Raw genomic sequence first — 26,924 nt, 5'->3', positions numbered from 1 at the left:
ATCATCTGTTGTTTCTTCGAAAAAGGAAATTAGCAGAAATTTAAAATATCAAAATTTATTTAATTTGTAAGGTTGAGTTTTATCATTTTTAAAAGAAGGTAGTAGTATATATGGTTTCCAGATTAAAGCAAACAAGATGGCCGCACCCGGCCTTGAGTTGTTGTTCAACAATGTGAAAAGTAAATTGCATGCTCCTCAAGACTCTATCATATGTGCATTGCACTGGACTCTGGTAGCTAATGGGCTAAAATGCATTGGTCTTGGTGAAGAAGTAAGCTGGGCATTAGATTCTCACAATTTTATCCCACTTTATCATTTCTGACTACAATGACGTTGCTTTTCTACTTTCATTCTTGCTTCCGATTTTTAGTTAGATTGTAACCAACATACGAACCTCCGTGGTTGAGAGTACCTAAAACATTTAGAAGTGATTGTAGATGCACCAAATACTGGTTTACCGTTGTTGCCTTGTTGAATATAAGTTACTTATCTTAATTTTAACAGTTTGCGTTTTAGTTTCACTGCATTTTGTACACGTTGTTGCGAAAACTTAGCAGTTTTTTTTAGGTTGCCATCTTACTGCCTAAATAACAGTTCGAATAACACTACGAGAAATCAAATTTTCAGGATTAGGATTGACAGCCCATATTGACGCTCTTCAACAGACTAGTCATATTGCTTTTGTTGGACTTTACTTCTAATAAATTCAAATTCTACCAGAAGCAAAGACATGTTTTCAAGTTCCATTGACCTACACATGTTGGCTGGAATGCAATGGAAACTGGGAATGCCAAAGTTGCAGGGGTCATCCTGGGCTTCGCCAATGTCGCAAATTCCTATTTTTTTTCCTTATTGGCAACAAAAATATCCCATCTGGCGATTTTTTTGGCGACAGACTTTTTGGTTATTTAATTTGTACATACAATCATGGATTTGGACTGGATAAATTAAAAGGGAGAACAAAAGGAAGCCACAAACTTGACTAAGCAATGCATTGGAATCAATGTGTTACACAAACGATCCTTTGTTTGTATTGACAACCCCATCTTTACAGTGCATTGTTACATCATAATCTGCTTATGCTGACATCTGGACTGAGTACTGTATGCTGTGATACAGTCAATCGTGCTACCGAACTATACCTACAACTGACCGACTTCTGAAGACGCGAATAGAACAGATACAATTAATTGAATGGCTAATCCTTCTGTTGTTTTGTTTTTACATTTACCAATACAATAGTTTTGCTGAACCTTCATAAAAAACTGATAACCTTTGAAGTACCGACTACTGTGTATAAATACAAAGCAAATGGAAAAAATCTCAATCACAATTATATCTGTTGCAGTACAGCATTTTACTCATTGATCTTTTTCTGTTGCCATCAATCCCGTGTTACGGCTGCAGAGACTTAAACTCCGCAACAAGAAATAGCACAAAAAAAAAACAGTTTTGCATAACTAAAAATAATTATTTCTCAAACTACAGGAGTGAAAGAATCCCTAAATTGGGTGTGAATTTATGCTTATATATACGGTCCAATATTGCCTTCTGTTGACTCGTGTAAGTTTCATTCGTGGGAATGCAGATCCTATGTTGCTTGTCGAGAAAATTTATACAGCATTCAGTGATCATTCTTGGGATTTAGGAAGCAATTCACAATTGTGAAGCTAGCCATAAGGGGGGGGGGCTGCTGGGAGACTACAGGTGTCACCTGTCAGCACTGTAAACTGTGAACATGGATTCAGTAAGATGAATCTCATAAAAACTGACATCAGAAATAAGCTCTGCATCTCATCTCTCGAGAATTTAATGAGAATCAGCATGTACAGATGTGAAAAATTAGACTTTGAAACTGCATTCAACAAGTGGGCAACCCTAAAATCGCGACGGATCTCCATGTAACACTTTGTAACATTTTGTTAATGCTTGTTGTAATTAAAGTATTAACTAACCCATCTTTTGTCATTTTCATTGCCTGTTATATTAATAGACTAAATTAACACTTGGAAAAATGTACACTACTTGTTCTGGCGACACTTTTTTAACATTGGCGACAAAATATTGAGGTTGGCGATTTTTTTGGCAACAGCTTTTTAAAAGCCAGGACCTTCCCTGAGTTGGTTTAAAGGATGACAAATATCTTGAATGAAATGTTAGTATATTTTTTATTCATTTTGAGTCTTCCAGCTTCTCATAGTTTCTGTTACAATGTTGATGTTGTTCATGAGACTGGAAACATTGTTCACATTTTGCGACAATATACATGATTTCCAGTGGTTTAGTATTTCTGCATGTTCAAGTGTGGAATTGTTAGGAATTGGGCAAGCACCTCTGACTTTGAAATACCTGACTTCTAGTGCTTTCAGATTTTCCTTCAGGCCAGTGTACTGACTTTGTATTTCATCATACTGTAATAGGTAGGAGAGAGTATTCAGAGGACTTGTAGCATTTTGCATCAATCTCCACATTGTTTGATCAAATTTGGAAACATGGAGAACCATGATCGATTTTTTAAAATTATTTTAAGCAGTAAAAGCAATGCAATAAAGTGTCATAATAAGTTTATATCATAATAAAGATTTGTCCCAGTTACCTAGAAAAACCTGTCTGTAATCAATACAATCAGTTGCTTCCAGCTTGTTGAATGAAATAGATTAAAAATTATTAATTCATGAAGATCAAAAACATTGTCTTTAATGTTTCTATCAGTTGCTAATCCCATAGCTTAGATCAATTTTGTAAGTTATATAGGAACCACTTGTGAAAAAAACCCAATTGTAACCAAACTTTTCACAGAGCATTCAGGCATAAAGGCCTTTATGGTTTGTACTAAGGAAAGTAATCTGCTATCAGAAATATGGGTGCTGTAACTTAAAGCAGTAAACATGATACATGATGCAACCAGTATTGTGACCATATACCTCAGGAGATTCCATAATTAAATTATCCCTCTTCTCTGTAAGGCAGGGCTGTCAATGTCTACCTGACTTTGTCACCAGTTGGTGTGTTTATTATTTCTAGGTTTTTGAAAAGATTTTTTTTGCCAGTTGGTGTGTTTATTATTTCTAGGTTTTTGAAAAGATTTTTTTTGCTTGTTGCATGACACACTAGAATACCTGTATGGTATTAACTAAATTTATTAATTGACTATTTGAGTTCTTTGGAAATCTTGTGTACATTTGAAAGTTCAACACAGAAGGGGCATTTTTCATTGGAACATATTCAGATTACTTGTAAGTATCAGAATTGAAAGGACTTTTAGGAAATATGAATTCATTCACCATACTGTATCTTAATTTAATTCTTTCACTCCTGTATTTTGAGAAATAAATTATTTTCAGTTACACAAAACTTGCTATTTCTTGTTGTGTAGTTTAAGTCCCTGGAGTCGTAACACAGGATTGATGGCAAAAGTAAAAGATCAATGAGCAAAATTAACATAAATTACTTACCTGGCCTGGATTCATGTTTGGTGACAGACTTCTTCAGAATATTACAACCAGTTGTAAATGAATTGATGAATTGTGCCTTGATACATATATCACAGAACATCTGCTTTAACTTTGTATCATATCTCAGCCACAGATCCCCAAGTTTCCAGCTGTTGAGAAATGTGGAACTTTTGAACTTTTCATCATAATGTGGTGTTGCACTTGAATTTTTACTACAATCACTACATGTAGGTGATGTTGGACTGTCAGGTATAACATCAGGTTCAGTGACTGTGTTGTCTGATGAATTTGCACTGAATTCAAATGTTGTTAATTTTGTTAACTTATTCTTAGGATGAGACGATGAACAGTCAACGTTAAACTTTCATTTACCCATGATAAAGTTGTGCTGTTGACAGTTTATAATTCTGATTTATATTTTTTTCATGTTTTGTATTTATATACAGCAATCAGTACTTCAGAGGTAATCAGTTTTCTCTGAAGTTTCAGCAAAACTATTTTATTGGTAGATTTTTAAAAAAAGAAACAGAAGGATTAGCCATCATTCAGTTAATTGTATTGTTTTTGTTCGCATCTTCAGAGGTCAGTCAATTGTAGATATAGTCCGGTAGCATGACTGAATGTATCGCAGCATACAGTACTCAGGCCAGATGTCAACATAAGTGGATTATGATGTAACAATACACTGGAAAGATGGGTTTGTCAATATAAACAAAGAATTTGTTTATGTAACATTGCATTGTGTATCAACTTTGTGGCTTCCTTTCATAAACTCTTTGAATGGATCCACTCCATATCCATGATTGTATATACAAAGTAAACAGCCAATAAGGTTTTTGCCCCAAAAATTGCCAGATGGTATATTTTGTTGCCAATAAGGGGGAAAAATCGCAATTTGTGACATTGGCAAAGCCCAGGGCGATCCCTGCAAAGATTAGGTGCTATCTAAGTCCACATTATTATTATTATTATTATTATTGTCTTGCTTTTATTTTCAAATTCAGAGTAGCAATGGTTGCAGTCCAACAGAAATGCTTCCAGATGGATGGAGTGATTCACCAGAGTTGTATGTCATTATGTACCAATCTTCAAAAAATGGTGGTATATACATCTTCAAAGCAATTACCATGGATAATGACCTTTTGGCACACCTGTGGGTAAGCCCAAAAACTATCATTTCGTATTACTCAGCCTCCATATTTTTCCAGATTTATTTATTTTATACAGGGAATTGAAATAAAGTTTTCATTTACGTCAAATCACTTTGAAAAGCTTTTGCAAATGATTTTGTTTCTTGCTACCAAAAGTGAATGGTTGATGCAGATCACTGAAGATGGTTTTATGAGGACTTTATAGTCTTTTGTACCATATATTCTTACTTATAATTTGAATCCAACTTCAGACAAAATGGGCCCCCATCCAAGCCGGAGGCTGCTCATGTATAAATTAGCATTTTTACCTAGGCGCTTGCTTGAGAGGCGCTTTTTAAAGAAAAACAAAATCACGTGACATAGTCATATATAACCAGCTGTATTTCCCTCCACATCGTATTTTAACCCTGTTTTTGTTGGCTATAACACCTCATAATAGGGTGGGAACATATCACTGGGAGGGTTTATACATGCTCAGCCTCCGGCTTACTCCAATAATGCCCCCCCATCCATTACATCTAAAGTATGCTTGGATGGGGGCCCATAATTTTTCGTAAGCCTTTGGCTTCACATGTATAAATTAGCATGTTTAAAGAAAGACATCAAAACCAGTCAAATTCAACACTTTCATTCCATATTTAGAACTGCTTTTACAAAAGTCTTATTTGAATTTATATCATGTAAGTAGAATTTGTGAAAATTCTTTTTCGAGGACCAATCCGCTGTTCTAAGAATTTCTTGAAGGGAACAACCTCCCCTATATGCTGCGGATGTTGAAGCTGAACGATATGAATGAGCTTTAAAATACTGGACATCAATGTCTGAAAGTTGTAGCACCGCTTTCAACCACCTTGCTAATGTACTACTTGTAATTGCTTTAAATGTACGAAAAGACACAATTAACTGATCACGCTTCCTAAGACCACGAGTTCTATCAAGGTAATGTAAAAGTGTGTGCATAGGCCATACCCTTTTCTCAGGAAAATGAGGGATTTTTAAACAAAACCTCTTCCTTTGTCTGGAAGTTTTAAGTAGAGTAAGGAAATAAAACTGAATATCCTTGTTTGATATACGCATATTATGAATATTCATGGCAATCAATGTTTGTGCCCTTGCTGCTTTAGAAAGTGCTAGAAGAGCCACAGTTTTAAATGACAGCAACTTAAAAGCTATATCCTGCAAGGGAAACAACTTACTTAAATATTTGAGCACTTGTCCCACATCCCAAGTGAATGCATACTTTGCTTGAGGTGGATTCATAATGAAAATACCTCATAAATCTTGTAATTAAATGTGGCTTATAACACCAGTTCTGACCTATTAATTGTAGAGTTTGTAACAGCATGGACTTGTGAGTGTTTATAACACTATATGATTTACCATGGGATACAAGATAACTCGAGTATGCCATAACTGTTTCTTCAGATGCATTATAGGGATTGTTTTTCCCGACAGAACACGAAATGTTCCACTTCCTCCATGCAAGGTTATACTGCTTTTGTGTGCCTTTTCCCCAGGAATTGCAGATAAGTTCAACAGCTTTCTCTGGAAGTCTTCTACTTTGGAGGTTTGCCCTGGTACAACCACACCTATCAACTTCAACTTTTCCTTTAGAGGATGAATTTCTCTGGAGTGTAGGAGTATAAGCAGGTCCTTGTATTGAGGCAGACTGGCAGGAATATCAACAATACAAGCCGTAAGTAAGGGAAACCAAGGCTGAGATGGCCAATATGGAATTATCATCGTGTTTTGTCAACTTTGTCACTTGTGATCTTATTCACAATTTTTCCTATTAAGCGGAAAGGTGGAAAAATATAAGGTTGAAATTCATGCCAGGAAAAGGAAAAAACATCAAACTTAAATGCTCCTGGTTCTGGATTCCATGAAACAAATTTATCAATTTGAAAATTTAACCTGGAAGCAAATAAATCAATGTCTGGTTGAAAAAAGTGAGTGCAAAGCCTACTAAAAATGTCTCTTTTTAACATCCACTCAGTAGAGTCTGAAAAATTTCTAGAAAAGAAATCAGCAGAAGTATGATCAATTCCTGGTAAGTAAATGGCTGAAATGTAAATGTCTCTTTTGAGGTACCATTCCCAAATAGATTTTGAAAGATCATCCATTTCTTTAGATTGCATTCCACCCATATTATTAACGTATGACAATGCACATGTACTGTCTGTTTGAATACAAACATGTTTATTCATAAGTAGGCTACAAAATGATCTCATGGCATGGAAGATAGCAAGAAGTTTTAAATGACTGATGTGATAATTGGATTCTTCAACTGACCAACTACCCCCAACAGACTGATTGGATTCTGTTGAAACAGCACCCCACCCTAGTGTAGATGCTTCTGTCTGGAGAAAAAATCAACTGGTTTGGGTCTGATACGTTTGCCATTACATATTTTTATGTTTTCAGACCACCATTGTGGCTCGGATTACTATTATCCGACAGCATTATATGTGCATCATAGTTTTGGCAGTATGTAAGCCTGAGACCTTTGTCTCTTTCCAGATAGCGATAATGCATTGGCCCTTCTAAAACTGCTTGAAAAGCATTAACAAGTAACCCAATAAATGATGCCAACTCTCTTATGTAAATCGATGTCTTGACCAACAACTGATTGGTGCTATTTATAATTTTCTGGACTTTAACCTCTGTAAGGAAGACCTTAAACTGTACTGAATCAATAAGAAATCCAAAAAAGATCATTTTCTGAAATGGGATAAGATGAGATTTCTCATAATTAATAGTAAACCCTAGAGATACTATCTTTTCGAGCACTAAATTTGTATTTTGAAGACATAAAGTGGGGCATGTGTTCATGTTAATGGAGTCATCAATGTAGTATAAGCAACAAATACCTAGTTTCCTGAAGCAGGAATACAGTGGTTTCAAAATTTTTGTGAAGACCCTCGGTGTACTGGAAATCCCAAAGGATAAACAAACAAATTTATAAAGTATTCCATTCCACTGAAATATTAGATATCTTTGAAAATTTGTATGTATTGCAACACTGAAATATGCATCTTTTAGATCAATAGATGTGAAAAAGTCATTTTCCTGTATTAGTTCCAAAACATAAGAAAATGTTTCCTGTTTAAAATGTTTGTATGTGACAAAATCATTCAAAACCTTCAGATTTTTGACTGGTCTGAATTTCCCATTAGGTTTAGGTACAATGAACAAATTTGAAATAAACTCTCCCTTTTCATGAAAAAAAGGTCTAATAGCTCTTTTCCTTAACATTTCATCAATTTCATTTTGTACCAGAGTCTTTTGTTCATTAGAAAAGTTGATGTCATTCGGTACTCTGTTTTGATATGGAATTTTGTCAAATTCAATCTTATAACCATCCACTGTTTGTAAAATCCACTTATCAGATGTCAACAACTTCCATGCTCCAAGACGTTTACTTATTTTTGATACCCCTGAATTTACCTGTCAGTTATGTTGAATATCTCCCTGTTGAGACATGAGCATCTTTCCCCTGCCATGATTTGTATTCATGTGGCCATATTGATTAGGGTTACTATATGGTTTGTATCTGTTGAGTCATCTCCCCCTATATGTTCTAGTTGGGCACCCTCTAGAGTAGCCCTACCTCTAGCATTGAAATTGAAAGAATACTCATCTCGTTTAAAGTCGAGGTCCAGTTTCGCATTTCTTTATTTCTTGGGCAACATCATCACCAAAGAGAAGAGAGGAGATGGGGGTGTTCAGATTACACAGACTAGAATACTTCTTTTTCAAGTGGGGCCTTAACATATATTGTCTGCGTAGAGAAATGTTATATTGAACTTGGCCCATTAAAGTAATTGCATCCAAAAGGCAGTCTTTAATCTCAGGAGTAATGGACATTTGCACCTTTACAAGAGCAGCAAGTTTAACTATGGGCAGAATGGCGGCTGCGACCAAAAGCCGTGTGTCTCGAAAATTCTTGTCAGCAGACTGTACCTTTTTGTTCAGTTCTCCCCAGATCTCTGGGTTAATTTTGGGGGGACCCATTTTGTTGCAATTTTGAGGAATTTTGTATTTGTCCACAATCTGATCAGTTATACACTGTGATGTTGTAGCAGCATTAATAAGCAGTGCTAGAGACTCTGAAATTTTTTCCCCATATTGGGGAACTTTAAGTTTAGGCAATTCCCATGCCTCCCCTATTAAAATTCTCATGTATAGAAGAAACAACAACATTTTCATTATACCCTGTATCAGAGAGGGCTTCATTCAGATTTCCTGCAATGGATACATTTGAAATAACTCCCAGTGGAGTGCAAGATTTCTCAGGGACAGCAATTGACACATTTTGTTCCCTGTCCCAAATATCATTATCTGTGAAAGCAGTATTATCACCATTGTCTTCATGGTTAGGGTTAATACCCAATAACGCAAAACTGGGATATTTTCTGGTGTTAACTTATTCAAGTCAACTAAATTCTGCCCTGTCAACCTTGTTCCGGTCGCTTTGCCCACCTTGCTAGTGGACGGTCCTTCCACAACATTCTTGGAAGAATTATCTCCCTTAACATATGCTTTTGCCAGTTTGACAACAACGGACTTTGTCTTAGACATGTGTATTGCCTTTTTTGGCATTGTTTTTTTTTCCTTTCCCAGTGTTGACAGTTTTATTTCCTTTCCTTTTAGAGGATATTTCAACATTTGCTCCAATATCATTGATATCAAACCCCGAAAATTCTGACATCTCTGAGTCAGACAGGGTAATTGACAGGACATCTTCCGTGTCAGCAGCCATAAACTAGTGCTAAATTTGTAAAGTTTGGGCAATCTGTCCTGAACAGCATTCAAGGTCGGCTGCTTAATTAACTTTAATTTTCAAATACACTCAATAAAATATAGACTACGCGGTTGTTTTCAATGTCAGTGCATATATACTTACTACCTCTCGTCTAGCGCAAGTGAAAAGATGACGTGGAGGGAAAAACAGCTGGTTATATATGACTATGTCACGTGATTTTATTTCTCTTTAAAATGTGCCTCTCAAGCAAGTGCCTAGGGGAAAATGCTAATTTATACATGTGAAGCCAAAGGTTTACGAAAAATAATAGACCCTGATCTACTATAATTGCAATATGTACTGGCTGATTGTGTTTCTGTTGTTTGCTGAATTGATTACTCCTCACATCTGCTGGTTCAGTCACTGTAAGTCATCTTTTTTGTTTTCCTCCCATGGGAATCATATCACAGGAATTTGCTTCATGAACGTTTAATAATTTCTAGTAGCCTGTCTACAGGATGAATTGTACATAGATTATAGTGTTGGATATTGTACATGTAGATTACCATATTTGCCAGCCTGTAAGTTGATGTGGAATATAAGTCAAATTAGCAAATTTGGCAAATTTTCCATCCTTCATCAATATATAAGTTGATGCTGAGTATAAGATGATGACAGATCAATACCTCAGATCCTGTTTTTAACTTTGTTCTATACAGCATCGCAAATTCTATCCTATCCGTAACTCGGTTACCTTTCCAGTCAGGATCATTAAATGTAACTAAAAGTACCTACTTTGTTTCACATGAAGTATTGTAAATGTATTATGTACTTTTAGCTACATATAATGATGCTGACCCGAATATTTATTGAGTTACAGATAGGATAAAACTCGCAATATGTGTGTAATTAAATTTTATTAAATTCCAGTTTCATAAGTATTAAAAATATCACTACGCTATTTCAGATTATTAGCAATAGGGAAGTTGCATCATTATTATTAAAATGCTTTTTCCTGTTGGGGGAGATACAGCGAGAAGGCTGCATATGTATTCCATCACATTTTTCTTCTTGCACCTTGTGATCAAAATAAATTTTGGTATATGATATGAGAGAGAGAGAGAGAGAGAGAGAAAAAGTGAGAGAGTTCAGCATATGTATTCCTTCACATTTTTCTTGCACCTTGTGATCAAAATAAATTTTGGTATGAGAGAGAGAGAGAGAGAGAAAGTTCAGCTTTTTATGAATTTATTTTGTGTTTTTTTTTCCTACCCTACTGCTGCTGTGTTGCTGAAGCTTTTGTCAAAGAGAGTAAACATTAATAAATGAAACTGTAAATGTAGACTATGAAAATATGTACCATACTCCTTCATGGTTTAAATATTCACCATAGTTACATCCATATAGTCTCCATTAGGTTAAATCCCATAATTTGCCATTTTGCACGATGTCTAATTTTCTTTACAAATATGACAGCAAATGTTTTTGATCTTTGCTCATGCTAGATGTACTTCAAATTGCTGTTGGTTCAGTTGGCAAGTTAAAAAATGTCACTGGCTGAGAAATTTACATTAGTAACCACCTGGCATTTCCTTTCATTATATGTTACAATATTCATAATACCCATGAGTTGCGTCATTTCTCTATTGGTAGCCTTGCTAATCCGATCAGGTCTGCCAAATCTTGACCTCAAATAGGTGTTAGCTTGGAATGACTGAATACAACCATTGCATATTTAATTAGCATGTAAATACCACTACAAAGCCATGTGATTTTTTTAATAATGGAGGTAGCAACAAACAATAGAAGGAATTGCTTACATAGTGGTATTAATTGATAATGGAATATGGTACTGCACTTGTACATGAGTAAGATCAGTCATCAGGTAAGTGAACAATACAGATTTACAATCATGACAACATCTCTGTCTGTCTGTCTATCTCCGCTATCTCTCTCTAAATGGGGCATACATTTTATTTAATCATGAGGTGCAAGAAGAAAATTCTTATGGCATATATCTTGGTCATAGTTATTCATCTTCAAACATGTAAATTCTAATACATATATATGTAATCAAATTTAAACAATCTATATTACAAGCAACACACATTTACTGGTGCATGCTGCTTTAGCATAATTACATCTGATGTATGTTAATTTTTAATACTGGCAATCATGTAATTGTTTAAAATACTCAATGTGGGATCCTGTATTTTTTCATACACAAGCTCTTCCCCAAAATGAAATATTTTACACATTATTTTTCATGGAGAATTATTTCCCATAGAAAAAAATACTTAAAGAGATTCATATGACATAATCCATATGTAAGTCGATTCAGAGTATAAGACGAAGCTAACATTTTCTGGTCAAAAGTATCATCTTATATGCCAGCAAATAAGGTATAGTGCTGATGCTGCTGGAGATTGTGGGTGATAACAGAGTACAAAGGGGCAATCTTGCAAACTCTATGTTGAATCAGGCCACAATACAGAGGCTGTAATTTATTTATTATATCCTGTACCATTATGTTACATTGTAAATTTTATTCAAAATGCTTTTAAAATAGTTTTAAAAAACACATACATTAGAAAAAATCTCATTTTAATCATTTTCATGACTGAATAATGCACAAGTACTTAATATGACATGGCCTTGATTGAATTACTGTTTTATTATTATAGACTTGCTAAGACATCATGTTGTAGACGACCATATAACAACACCCAATAAGTGTTTGAAGATGTCCAGTAGGTAGAAATTTTGCTGGATCATCAAAACTAATGTGCAGACATGTGTATACATTAATCATATGCTACATCAAAATTTACTTTTCACCAGCAAAGCAACTCTTTCAAAGAGTTGACTCAAAATATTAGACAACTGTAAGGGGAGGTAAATCTAGAGCTCTCTGTACATTTCTAGCAGTTCTGGTCTTGGATACGCTAACCCCCATTGTAGTACTGTATTTTAATACAGACTCTTATATGATGTCTAACAATGCACCGGAAGATCATGGTCTGTACAGCTTGCAGTTGGGATTTACTTATTAGCCTATATATATGGTAATTAAAATTCAAAATTGTTGTTGCTCTTTTTTCAGAGATCTGGAGAGGATCATGTGGAGAATATGAATATAAATATTGAAGATTATGCTACTGAGGACCTGTCTTCATACAGCTGGTAATTAATCATCACATTTGTAATACCATGCTGCAATAATGGGTCAGATGGCAAGTAATCATACTCACAATTTATCACATTTATTACACAATGTTATAATAATAGGTCACCTAGTAATTAATTATGTTCACATTTTATCACATTTGTTTTGTGACAGTGTTATAATATGTTTGCAGGATCTTTTTTTTATAAAAAGTTCTTCCCATTTTCTTAATGAGGTGCTGTTGAACCTGTTCTGAAGAAAAGTGTTATTTAGTTTGCTTGACAAAACATTTAGTATGCTGACAAAATGCAGAATTTAAAATTTATGAGAAAACACTGGTAAATTATAAAACATTCAAGACAATGCTTTTTTGCCTTGAAGAAACAGTGAGAATTGTATTTTAATCTGTTTAATTCAGAGTTGGTTTCGCTGAGTTTATTGGTATATAGAATTAATGCTTTCTGTAATTTTGATGCATCCATTAAAACTAAAGCTATTTTTCTCATTCAGTACAATTTGAAAAAAAGGACCATTTCTCTCCAACTTCAGGTCTTCTTTTAATTTTAATCAAGCAGAATGTGGAGACTTTTTGCAGAAAACAAAACTACTCTAATTCCACTGAATACTCTTTTGTCTGATAGGAGCTACTTTACTTCTCTAAATACTCGAGATTTCCTCTGTTTGAAACTACTCCATTTCCACTAAATACTCTTTACTTTGATCATAAAGTAATACAGACAGTACAGTACATTGTCCTGTAGGCAAAACTAAAGACAAAACCTCTGAAGAGCAGAGGTGTATGCCAGTTATTTGCAGGAATTGTCAGAATATCAAATCAGGCTGCTTTATCTGTCCTTTCATTACCTGAAATGTCAATTTTACTATGTAGTGAACAGTGCAGTATACTTTTTTCCATAATGTATGAGCAAATCATGCTACTCTAGGGTTCAAGACATTAACAGTTTATTAAATTTCAGGTGTTGCAAGGCTTAGAAAAAATAAATAAACAAGCATAAAAAAGATTAATTGTGCATGTGATGGTTCCATGGGTCTATAAGACAAATGGGGTTTAACATGCATTTTTCAGTCTGTAAATACTATTTTCTATTGGTTTTTCACAAGGTTTACAATTCAGTTTCAGTTGTTTTCCTCCCCTTTAAATTTTCACATCAAAGAATAAAATGAGTTATTGACTCACTTAGTTGACAACAGGTGAATTGTTCTCAGTATGATCTTTACGGTCAATATGATAATCATTTCTTGGTAGCCTATATTGTTTTTATCTCACTGTGATCTTAAGAATAATGATAACGATAATAATAATAATAATAATTAATTTATTTAAAGTTGGTCACACAGTTGCTTAGAACTAGTCCTCTATTGGCCATCTATTATACCTACATCGTACATAGTATCACAGACAATAAAGAAAAGAATGTAGAACTCTTAATTCATTCTGTATAAAAATATGTACATTTCGTTTTTTTGAAAAACATATGAAAATTACTTCTTGGTAATCTGTATTATAGACGTATTCGATAACAATAGTGTCATCTTCAAATATCATTGATATTTGTTTCCTGTGTACCCACAGTTTTTACTATATGATTTTTAAGATGTTCCAATGTTCTGTTTCTTTCTAGGTATGTGTCATTCATGTCAGTTTGACTGGTATCTCAGATCTTTAACATTGCAGAGGTCAAATGGACACTGCTACAAGGTCATATTCTGTCAACCTTTCATCAATAAAATTACATTTTTAAGAATAATGGCAGTGAAAAATGTAATCAAGAATGTATCATTTCTAATGATGACTATCCCTAACAAAACTTACTCTAATAGGTTACTAAAAATAAGTGGACCAGAAAGTCAACAGAACCGGAACCGGTATTGATGCATGTTAAATCTATTTATTATAAGTAGATCTCGATTTAATCAGAGTGATGCATTCCATGCTAATCAGGAATTTTGTTTTTAGCTGGGAGCTTAGTGATTTACCTGGCTACTTTCACTTTACACCTGGCTCCTTTTTAATAAAAACTCTATCACCTTGGGGGAGGTCCCTACTTTGGCAACTTTAAATGTAATGGAAGGTTCAGGTGATGCTCCACACTGAGATGTCAGTCTTTTGAGATTTAAATGCATATAATGAACAACAGTCATTTTTTATAATGTGGCAACTGTCATAGAGGAGTGCTTCATCACAAAGTTAACAATATTTCAACTACAGTCTCATTTTAGCCTCATCCGATTTATTTTTCCTTTTGTTAGTGCTCTCAGAAACGCTGATGAGCTGTGTAGCAGATTTGAGACAGAGGTGATAGATCAGCTGAAGCCAGCAGGAAATCGTGGAAAGGGAAGTCCTAGTAAGGGGAAATCCAAGAAAAGCCCAGCAAAGGAGGAAGACCATTCAAAAAGCATGGAAGATGACCCTTTGAGAGAACCTCTCAGGCAGAGGCCAAGACACTCACAACCTGATTGGTATGATGACAAGGAAAATTGAATTAGACTTTATTAAACTTCTATGCACCCTTCATTACGTTGCAGGGTCTATGAACGGTGTCTGTAAAAATTTCATACTTATAAAATTTTCTCATATGCGTTTCTATGTACATTTATCCATTGCAAATTTCCAATAATTAATGCTTGTACACCTATTCGTTTGAATGACTACAGCAAGAATAATTAACAATCAACACATGCTTTCAGCATGCATATAACTTTTACTTCAGATTTTGTGAATTTTGAAAAAAATATATAAAAGCTACTATAATAATCACTGCACAAAGTGCAGAGAAGGACTTGCGTTTGTGAACTTGCTTTTCCATAATGGTAAAATATTTTTATAAAAAATAGGATATTAATAACGAGTTCATAAAAAAACACCATGCCATAGTAAAACCCAAGAACTAAGTGCAATAGACCTGCGATGGTCACGAGTCTTGTTTATAAAAAAATGTAAGCTGAATGCAAGTACAATTTCATACCCTTTTAATTTCCATCTTATAAAGACGACATTAGTTACTGGTCAATTGATTGCATCTAATAACACCGCCAAGCCCAGCAAACATCTTGGCGGCTTTTGTTTTTTTAACATATTTATTCAGTTGTTAGAATCTTTTATCAACCACCGCATTGTCTGCTGCTTGGTTGTGTATGCGGTTAAAGAAGAAACACATGTCAGATATTGTTTGAGCAACGATTGTCTACAAAATTAATTGAAGACAATCACAAAGATGACTTACTGGCTTTACTCATGGATCAGTAATAAGTAACATTTCCGATGATATTTATTTTGGCATAACACATCAAGAAGGGCTCCAAGTGGTCTAAAGCGCTCTCCATTATGGACCACTGCCATCTCACCTCTGACTGCACCGGTTCGAGTCTCAGATTCAGCCAATGTGGGTATGTGAGAAAGCTTGCCAGCAGCTTCTCGTGAGTTGGTGGTTCTTTCCGGGGTTTTCCCGGGTTCTTCCTTCACCATTAATACTGGCTGCCATTTATAGCCAACAACAACAACACTTCAAGAACCTGGTGAAATTGTTAAATTTCAGAAGCCAAGCCATGATTATATTAGATTCGAATTTGTACATGAACTGTTCCCCAAAATGATAATAAAAATGTACTTTCCTGGTACGTGAAAAATACACATACATGAATTTAAAATTTCAGGAACCATGCCACGATCATATTAAATTCAAGTTCATACACGATCTCTTCCTCATAATGATAATAAATTTGTATACACTATATTTTATGTACTTTGGAGGAAAGAAAATGTTTCATGTGCGAATGGATATACAAAATTTCGGGAGCCACACCACGGCCGCATTATAGTAGGGCGTGTTATAGCGAGGTTGCACTGTACACTGATGTAATAACCCACTACAGCCAAGAGGCCAGTGACAGGGTTATGTCATGATTTCCTGTATTAATTGGTAGGACCTCTATGGGCACTGCAGACCCTCTCCATGTGCCTCAGAAAGCTTCTGAGTGTATGAACTGGGTCCTGCAACTTTGCCACTCTCGATGGATTGGGAGAATATGATTGCCAACTGAGCTGTTGGAATAGGTTTTGTGTTTGGCTTATGACCACTTAGGTTATCTGCATCGTATATACATGTTGTTATGTCTGGAGTAATAAAACATGGTGAATGAATGCATATTGATGAATACTACAACATTCAACAAAATAGGTCACTGACCAATATGTCATTCTTTAGTGGTTTTTGTGTCGTAAGTTTTTTTTCATAAGTTCTCTTCGTACCAGAATCATCATTCTAGATTATTACATGAATATATGTGTGGGTATCACAATGGTTTCCAAGTAATGATATGAGGTGGGGTCATATGTGTTTTAAGAAACCATTGTTCAATGATATGCCAATTCCTAATGTTTCATCAGCTGCACATGGTAGATTCTCGACATTTTACGTATAAAAAATATGACTCATCCACTCTTATTTATTACTGGTGACTGAGGAAAGACAAGTCACTTTTCAAGATGCTTTTTTAGTTGGGCAAGTGGCATTTTAAGCAGATTCTTTATCACATACAGTACCAGACAAGTAAAATTGATACAGGACAAGTAAACATTTAAACATTCCAAGTCATTTGCCTTGCAGAACAAAACAAAAAGTCAACTGAAAAGTTTTAACTGATATTTTAAATATGAATTGAAGCATTTTTTAATTCTTGATACTTACTGACCAATCCCTTCATTGCTTTTACTCCAGTAGGATAGAAAACGTGCCTATACTGTTTGCCTTGATGACTATTATAAATTTATTATTATTATTTCTTTCTCCATTATTGATTTCTGTAATTTGCAGGGCTGACCCTGGTGATCCTTTCTCAGTAGGTCACAGTGACCTTGACCCCCTAGGTCATGGTGGAGGAGGAATGTTCTTTGACCCTTTGAGGTCAGATAGGCCCAGAATTAATATGGATCCAAGTTCTGGACTGCCCCAGAGACTTCCAAGGTAGACACTTTAATTTGTAAAACAAACATCCACATGATGGTTTTTTTTAGAACAGTTAAGTAGCCTGAAGCACTTTTAAAGGCAAATGTTTTAGCATGTTGTGTTATTAACCCTTTACTGCATAATTATGCTTATCTTCATCAGGCCCTTTTTCTGCATAGTAATGTCTTTTGATGGCAGGTCCTTTACTCAGTAATCATGCCATTTAACAGCATTCCATTTACCATGCAATTACATCCAGCAGAGCTAGGTCCTTGAGTTTGCATTTACACTCTTCAGTGCCAGGTCCTTTACTTTGCTGTTACACTTTTTGCTGTGAGACCTTTTAATTTGCAATTACACCTTTCAGTACCAGGCCATTTACTTTGCAGTTACACCTTTCATTGCCAGTCCCTTGACTTTGCAGTTACAATTTTTGGGGCATGGCCCTTTACTTTGCAATTAAACCTCTTTTGACTCCATTCACAGCAAGGCTGATTAAAATACTATAAAAAAGGTTTTGCTTCCATAACTTTCACTTTTATTGCTAACAGAATGAAACTGAAATGTAAATAGGCAGTAAATATTTAGTTTTATGGCATGGTTTAAACCATTGCATACTTCAACACACAATTGATATATCAGCGTGTCTGTCATTTGTAATTATGGTTTGCATTAGCGACATATCAGTTGCAAAATATCACCATTGAAAGTTTTTTTGTAGTATACAGAAGAAATTATGTTCTTTGGACTAGTTTTATTAATTGTTATCCAATTCTTATGAGGATAGAGGTCCATGTGATCAAATATTGAATGAACTTAAGTGCTATAAATACGGTAGCAATATTTGCTCGCAGCTCATGTTAATTTCCCGTTTCTACGCAGGTATAAACAGTAACCACTGATTTTTAAAAAATATTGGACTTAGATATATCAACAATCTTTCGTTGCTATTTTTTTTAGATCCTACAATATGACAAATATACAAATGAAGTTGCTAAAATGTTTGTCTACTTTAGAAAACACCTTAGAAACATGGCACTGAAAATTCTGCTCAACTTTATTAATTATTTTGTAGTGCTTGATTTGTATTTCAAAAATATTGTTACATAGATATAACTTAAATTTAATGTAACAAATCATTTTAAAATCATTATTATTTATAATTTGTTTAATTTCACAAGGCAGTTGAAGCACAGTAAACTGACTTCCACAATGATCGAGTCAGAAACTGCACAGTTAATATCTTACATGCACATGGCAAATCAAGGTCACTGTCAAGGTCTTCTATTATCCCAGCTTTCAAAAGATCTGTTAAACCTCATTTCTTAATCATGAAGCACAAAACACATTGGATTCTGCTTCAGGAGGGTTGACAAGTTTATCAGATTTAAAAATTGTGGTTCTTTGATCACTGCCATCTTACCTCTGTCTGTGTGGGTTTGAGTCTTGGATTCGGCCAATGTGGGTATGTGAGAAAGCTTGCCAGTAGCTTCTCAAGGGTCAGTGGTTCTTTCTGGTGATTTTCCAGGTTCTTCCTCTACCATTAATACTGGCCGCCATGTATAGCCTATCATGTGCTGAAAGATGGCGTTAAACCCAACAACAACAACAACAATATCAATCACTAAGTTCTCATTAAGTTACAGATCTTGAATTTAATTTTATTATTAGATAAGAATCGCTTATTCACATCAATATAAATTAGGAAAATAACAATTCATTTGGACATCATTCACAATATATTTTCTTATTAAAACATTTACATAAAAATTGGTGTTTATATGTTGTATGCTTCACTTCTTGTGATCTTTTTTATAATGATATTGACAAATAAATGTGGCCACTCGGGTATGGGAAACTCCAAAAATGCTTGGAATTGAGTATCATAAAACTGCACACAATTTATTAATATTTTGTATAATGTTTACTGGCCCAGCAATGTTTGAAGCTTGTTACTATTTATTATATATTTAAGTGTTAAAAGTAGAGATTTATTGGCAAAATAATTGTCATATTTTTTCATACCTATGTTTAAAATGTGAAAAATTTATATAAAAAAATCTTCACATGTGAAAATATAAGATTTCCCATCATGCCATGTGACATGATTCTGTGTGCATATAAAATTGTACCAGCAGCAACATAAACAAGTACATTCTGAGACAAAGCAAATAAATAGGTACTGAGCTTGAGTCTTAGATTGATTTCCAATATCAGCTAATCAGAAACAGGTTTTAGACAGTACGGTCATTTCTGATTAGTTGAAACAAAATCTAAAGCCAAAAGTTGAAACAAAATCTAAAGCCAAAAGTAAATCAAGCTCAAGAATTATGCAATTTTCAGGTCAGATGTTTGATTGGATCATGTCCTTGCACTGACATTTAGCATTTTAGTCTAGTCTTAGTACTTATTTTTTTAAAAATCAACAAGCAGCATATTCCAGAAAGTTGTCAGCACAAACTTTATAATCACTCCATCAGGTTTTGTAATTAGAATACAGTAAAGAGTGAATCCACTTATTTCCATGGATACCATTTTGTTTTTTTTTGTTAAATGTGACATTTTCCTTTATGCTTTAATGTGTGGATTGGTAAAAAAAAAGTGCTGTTGTTTTCAAAAGCAGGATCATTTTTCACAAGGTCTTTACATTGTGGGGCCCCGAGTTGCCGAGTGGTCTAAAACACTCTCTGTTACGGATCACTGCCAACTCACCTCTGTCTGCATGGGTTTGAGGTTCGGATTCAACCAATGTGGGTATGTGAGAAAGCTTGCCAGTATTTTCTTGTTGGTTGGTGATTCTTTCCGGGGTTTTCCCGGGTTCTTCCTCCATCATTAATATTGGCCACCATGTATAGCCTATCATGTGCTGAAAAATGATGTTAAACCCTACAACAACCAACCAACCAACTTTACATTGTGGTCTGTAGCCACACAAAAAGATCCTGGTAAACTGCTAACCTTAAAAGAAATTGTGAAGAAACAGTAAATATAGGCAACAAAATTTACATAATTCTAGAGCTCATGTTATTCTAATTTTATTCTGATCATGTTGTAAAGAAGTTAGGCTTTATGTTTGATTTTGAATCTATTTACCACAAAAGATTTAAGAATATTGGCCAGTTACGTTTTCCACTTAGTCATCTGATTTTTATTTTTGTAATTAAACACTATTTTTCAGAGGTGCTGTACCCCCAGGTGCTAGATTTGATCCCTTTGGGCCACCAGGGACAAGACCAGGGTAAGTGTGAACATGCACAATCCTCTTCTGGGATTCAGGAACATAAATGTATGAATGTTTTATGAGATGAATAATGGATGTACACTGTTGTGGGATGTATCTTGTTATTGTATTCCAGCAGATGAGATCTTGATTTTTTTGAAATATTGTGGTAGAAAGTTTTGACAGTGTATTTTGGGTATTGTAATCTCTTTTGCCCATATCTTTGTTTTGTTTGTATTTTGGGGATGTATCTGATTTTTGTTCTTCTCTTAAAAGATATTAACTTTTGATTGGAAGGGTTTGTCTTTGGGGGCAATTTAGCAAGATGTTTTGACTAACTAGCGTTTTGCTCAGCACAATATGGCCAGAATTAAACCCTCTCTGTGCATATACATACATGTCAACATTATAAATAATGTTTGTTTTGTGGTGGTACACCTCACTTCATGATCAGTGTTTATACTTTATCAATTCTTCATATGTTAGTTTGGAAAAAATGTATCAATTTTTGAGACAACATTTGGAGTGCATTATGTTTTGAGTAGCTTACCTGGCCATAATTCCAAGTGAGATTATGGTATTGTTTTACAACCATTGAGCATTTGTCAATGGTTGCCACTAGTTCTGATCAAGTTTTATTCAAACCTGGACTTGTATCGTGAAGATACTAGACAAGTTTAATAATTATTCAGACCCTGCAAAATAATGAGTGGGATCATGCATCTGATTGGAGTAGTTTATTAACAGTCTGGAGGCCATATTTTAGAATTTGGTCAAACTTGTAATATGGATTTATCTCAAGAAAATTTCTGATTTCAGTATAAACCACAATCTGTATTATTGAGGTGATCTTTCAGCTGATTGTGTGATATGTGTGTGTGTGTGTATTTGAATTTTTAATGTAGTTTTTTTAAAAACATCAGTCATATCTCTAGGATGTCTGCAGAGTGACAGCTTATAGTGGTGTTTAGCACTGGGGCATCATGCTGCAGACATATAGCATCATGTCCCACCCAGTCATATTACCCAGACACCAGACCAACCAGTCCTGACACTAACCTCTTAATCCTGAGCACCTAGTGAGGCAGCTGTTAGTACCATTATTGGCAGATCTTGTAACCACACTGGTTGTATATTTTGACCCAGTTTTGGACAGATATGGAATAAAGGTTTATATAATCATTTCTGATCGGGGTTTGATCAAATGTGGATAATTGACTAGTACTGTAGTGAGTTTTATTATGAGCTATATTGATGACTGATCATGAATTTTATTGGGCTGAGGTTGTTACTGCACTAAAGATTATATTTTTGATTGGATTTTTTTAAAAACTTTGTAAATATGCTTAAATCATCAGGGTCTGAAGTTGATATTAATATATATATGACATCCACACATATTGATGAGTTGATCTTTCATTTGATTTGCTGAGCTTGTCTATGATAAAGACTGGTTTTGAGCAAATTTTGTAATGATCTATACAAGATGTTGCATGAGTTTGATTACACGCATATTTAAAATGGTATCTTTTATCACCTTGGCTGAGCTCACGTCCAGTCTGGAGAGTAAAGTTTAATTAGATTTAGCTCTTACTCAGTAAATAAGAAAACACCTTCATGGTCTCAGACAGGGTTCTTTAATAAGTGTGGTCTGCACATGTTACTGCTCTAAAATCAATATTTCACAAATGATATGATATGATTTGGTAACTATGCTAATACTGTCAAGATCTGAAATGATTTAAAATATGAGCAAGATCTACATGTAACTGTTATGCCTTATCTTTGGAAAAAATTTTATCTGACTTTTGTAAAGTTGGTAAAATTAACATGCAATATGGATTAGGAGATATCTTATATAGGGATGTGTTCTTACAATACAACATAAGCCTGCTTAGTGTTGTAAAATAGGTACTATATTCACATGGTATATAGATTGGTAGATAGTTAAATAGGGATGTGTTCTTACAATACTACATAAGCCTGCTTAGTGTTGTAAAATAGGTACTATATTCACATGGTATATAGATTGGTAGATAGTTAAAAAGGGATGTGTTCTTACAATACTACACAAGCCTGCTTAGTGTTGTTGTTGTTGTTGTAGGGTTTAACGCTATTTTTCAGCACACAGTAGGCTATACATGGCGGCCAGTATTAATGGTGAAGGAAGAACCCAGGAAAACCCCAGAAAGAACCACCGACCCATGAGAAGCTACCGGCAAGCTTTCTCACGTACCCACGTTGGCTGAATCCGAGACTCGAACCCATGTAGACAGAGGTGAGATGGCAGTGATCAGTAACGAACAGCACTTTAGACCACTCGGCCACTCGGGGCCCCGCTTAGTGTTGTAAAATAGGTACTATATTCACATGGTATATAGATTGGTAGATAGTTTAAATAGGGATGTGTTCTTACAATACTACATAAGCCTGCTTAGTAAAATAGTCAACAGTTAAGTTTTCTAGGTCATATCAGCTGAGTCAGTCACACTTGGCCATGAACTTACTGCCCATGCAAGAGGAATATTATCTTAGTGCTGCTTCGTGCTATCATTGCATAACACAGACCTGGAATGTAAGTGTTCAGAATACACAGCCTCAGAACAATCAGGATTTATAGATTAATGTAATCTTTCCCATGTGTGTGTAGACAGAATAGGAAAATCCAACCTCAGGGATAATATTCAGTATAGAGGGTTTGATTTTTCTATGCTAAGCAAACAAACATGTAAATTATTTTTTCTGACACAACACAAATCATATTTTACAATGCCCGTCTTCATCTCCAAGAACACTTGTTGCATTTCAGAAGGCATTTCCTTTCAGCTTGAGTAAAATAAGTATTTCTAGCTGTTTTCAACATTTTGTACAGGAGCTTGTCCATTTCAAGGTGTGTATGTTGGTAGAGGCTGTAAGTGACAACAGTTCACACAAGACCTCATTCCTGTATAAAAACTTATAAAATGTACACATACCTAAATCTAGATGCTTCTTCCACATGACCCAATACCTTGCTATCAAATTGTGGTCTGGTAGGATGAAATATAGGAATGGTTTATAATGTATATTATCTTTTTAAATATCCGTTATTTTATTTGGTGTTTATTCAGGCCCGATCCAGATCATGAAAGACCTCCAGGTTATGACGATATGTTCATGTGATGGATGAGTGGTCAACAAGTTGGAGAACCAGCATCACAAATGAAAATCTTCCAGTGAGAACCTTGGTTAATGATTAAGTTCTTCTGTACTAACGAAATAAACCAGGAGGCTAAAGCTGGAGCGATTTATTTTTGCTGAGGCAATGTAATTGAAAAATCACTGACTCCATCCACATGTAATTGAATTAGACATTGGCTATGCTAGATTCAAGGAATATACACATTTTAAATTTTGGTGCTTAACAACTGTCCAGTTGAGGACATGATTTAAGTTCATTTAACTTTGATTTAGATTTGGTCACTCATTCGTGTATTTCAAGATACACTGTCTTATTGGTTTGATTTTAAATATAACATTCACCAAATGCATAATATAAGTAGATGAGATAACATTAAAATATATCAAATGCACTTACAAGAACATTGAAAACATAAACATAATCAATTTTAGTAGAATCTGTGTTGTTTAGGAAGTCTGAAGTCATGCCTTTCAGATGCCAATTCAAAGTGTGGTGTTTCGGTCAATGTATTACAGCTGTTTCCTCGACCAATGGTGATATATTGTATGGATAATTTTTTATCTAGTCACAGATTTAAGTTATTAGGTACCTTATCTTACACATTATTTATTAATCATCTCCAAAAGTTACACATGCCCCTAGATGCTCAACAGCTTATAAGAATTGACTTTGATACCACTACTTCAGAATGGATATACTGTTTACTTTCTCTGCATTACTACAATGGTTACTTGCATTGATTGTGGATGCTTCTGAAACATAACTAAACAACTTTCCCAGAGTTAATCAAAGCTGTGTAAAGTTGTGTATGGACTCTAACTTTGTTTCGTTTTTACTTAATGCCAGAAAACCTGCACTAGGTTTGCATCATGGGATGAAGGTGTATGAGCACCAAAATTGGATTGTTGTGGGCTGCTTTCCAGGATTTACACCTTGTGTTTTTTTTTCTCACTCAACTTGCATTGGGATTGCATCTTGGCAAGAAGATGTGCCAAACACTAAAACTTGTTCATTATTACCTACTTTACTATTATTAAAGAACTCACATGTTAATTTTTTTTGCCAATACTACAGAATCAGGGATATAATGTGAAATCCTGATGATAAGCAACTTTAGCATTAGAGATATAAACAAATTCATGGTGTTGATTGACATCATTAAGGAAAGAGGAAATGTCAACTTACAGCAGCATAATCATGTTACTTTACATTAATAACTGAGACCATAGATGCCATATCTCTAATGCCTTTACATTAGTAACTGAGACCATATATGCCCTATCTCTAATGCCTTTACATGAATAACTGATACCACAGATACCATATTTCTAATGCCTTTACTTTAATAACTGATACCATAGATGACAAATCTCTAATGCCTTTACATTAATAACTGAGACCATGATGCCATACCTCTAATGCCTTTACATTAATAACTGAGACCATGATGCCAAATCTCTAATGTCTTTACATTAATAACTGAGACCATAGATGCCATATCTCTAATGCCTTTACATTAATAACTGAGACCCGAGATATGTCTCTAATGCCTTTACATTAATAACTGAGACCATGATGCCATATCTCTAATGCCTTTACATTAATAACTGAGACCATGATGCCAAATCTCTAATGTCTTTACATTAATAACTGATACCATAGATGCCATATCTCTAATGCCTTTACATTAATAACTGATACCATAGATGCCATATCTCTAATGCCTTTACATTAATAACTGAGACCATGATGCCATATCTCTAATGCCTTTACATTAATAACTGAGACCATAGATGCCATATCTCTAATACCTTTACATTAATAACTGAGACCCGAGATGATATGTCTCTAATGCCTTTTTAAACGTGTTTATCTTCACATTTTAGGACTGGATGGTTGCTGAAAACAGTGATAGCAGTGAAGTAATTTAAATCAGAAATGAGGAAATTGGCTGAACATTTTGTGCTAAGTTTCATGAATCTCTGCAACATACGTAAAATAAAAGGGTTACACATAGCTTAAAAGATCGACCAAAATTCTATATACTACAACTGGGAATCGTAATTTGTTTAACATTTCATCTGCACTGTGACAACTTTGTAGACATTCATTCACTGGATCAGGAGATATGGCTGTTTTATTACCATGTAAAGTACAACTTCTGCTGAAACTACTGAGAGACTTATTTGAAAAAAAATACTCGTTACACATGCATCACCTTAATACTGTCAAATATAAATTTAATTGTAATGGTATTGGGGGGGACACTGTGTACAATATGCATAATAACCAATGATGATACCAATAAACTTGTATTTTGTTTTGCAACATTGTTTGAATATTTTATGTTTTCTCTTAGTATGGTTGACTACCTTGGAGACATTTTTGTCTTCATTCAGATGTTTTGCTTATGTTTAGCACTGGCCTGTGTCAAAATCTTGTCAGAATTTCAAAGAAAAGGACAGTATTTTGTTTGTTCTTCAATTTCTTTACAAAACCATTTTTGTAATAGTAATAGCCTGATATCAAATAAAGAATCAATTATATTTATGTCGATTATATATTTAGACAGTGCAAAAAAAGAAGAATCATGTATATTCAATACATTGTATCCCCTCCATTTGGGTTACCTAGAAGATGTTTGATATACCTTAGGGGAGCAGCGATGGTATCTCTGAGGTAAGTGGATGTACCTCCCTTCTACAGAAAGCTGTATGACATGGAATGTAGTATTTAGCAACTGAAGTAAGTGGACGTACCTCCCTCCTACAGAAAGCTGTATGACATGGAATTTAGTATTTAGCAGCTGAGGTAAGTGGATGTACCTCCCTCCTACAGAAAGCTGTTTGACATGGAATGTAGTATTTAGCAACTGAGGTATGTGAATTTACCTCCCTCCTAAAGAAAGCTGTATGACATGGAATGTAGTATTTAACAACTGCAGTTTTAGCTGGACAGTCAATAAACAGTGTAAGTTTAATACATTAATAATAGCCAAATGTTAATGTTGTTTATAGAGAACATGTTTGATACACTTTGT

At 34.6% G+C, this 26,924-nt stretch overlaps 1 protein-coding gene across 2 annotated transcripts; it reads left to right on the top strand.

The window, feature by feature from the left end:
- The first annotated feature begins 112 nt into the window (after positions 1–112).
- Positions 113–26,430, top strand: LOC149783579 (proteasome inhibitor PI31 subunit-like). 2 transcript variants are annotated; one of them, XR_016413626.1, is made up of 8 exons: positions 113–271; positions 4,460–4,612; positions 12,454–12,533; positions 14,788–14,997; positions 17,352–17,501; positions 20,662–20,721; positions 23,814–23,918; positions 25,771–26,430. XR_016413626.1 is itself a non-coding variant. In XM_089931838.1 (7 exons), the coding sequence occupies exons 1-7, from the start codon at positions 137–139 to the stop codon at positions 23,863–23,865; spliced, it is 840 nt and encodes a 279-aa protein (XP_089787964.1). In that variant the 5' UTR covers positions 113–136; the 3' UTR covers positions 23,866–26,430. The 2 variants fall into 2 exon arrangements, 1 of the variants encoding a protein (XP_089787964.1); XM_089931838.1 differs by having other exon boundaries at positions 23,814–26,430.
- The last annotated feature ends 494 nt before the right edge of the window (positions 26,431–26,924 follow it).

This window comes from Sinohyriopsis cumingii, chromosome 14, assembly GCF_028554795.1.
Source record: "Sinohyriopsis cumingii isolate HCF-2022 chromosome 14, ASM2855479v2, whole genome shotgun sequence".
In the NCBI taxonomy this organism is placed as follows: domain Eukaryota; kingdom Metazoa; phylum Mollusca; class Bivalvia; order Unionida; family Unionidae; genus Sinohyriopsis; species Sinohyriopsis cumingii.
Note: the sequence above shows the minus strand (reverse complement) of the source record. Positions and strands in the feature narration are given on the sequence as shown.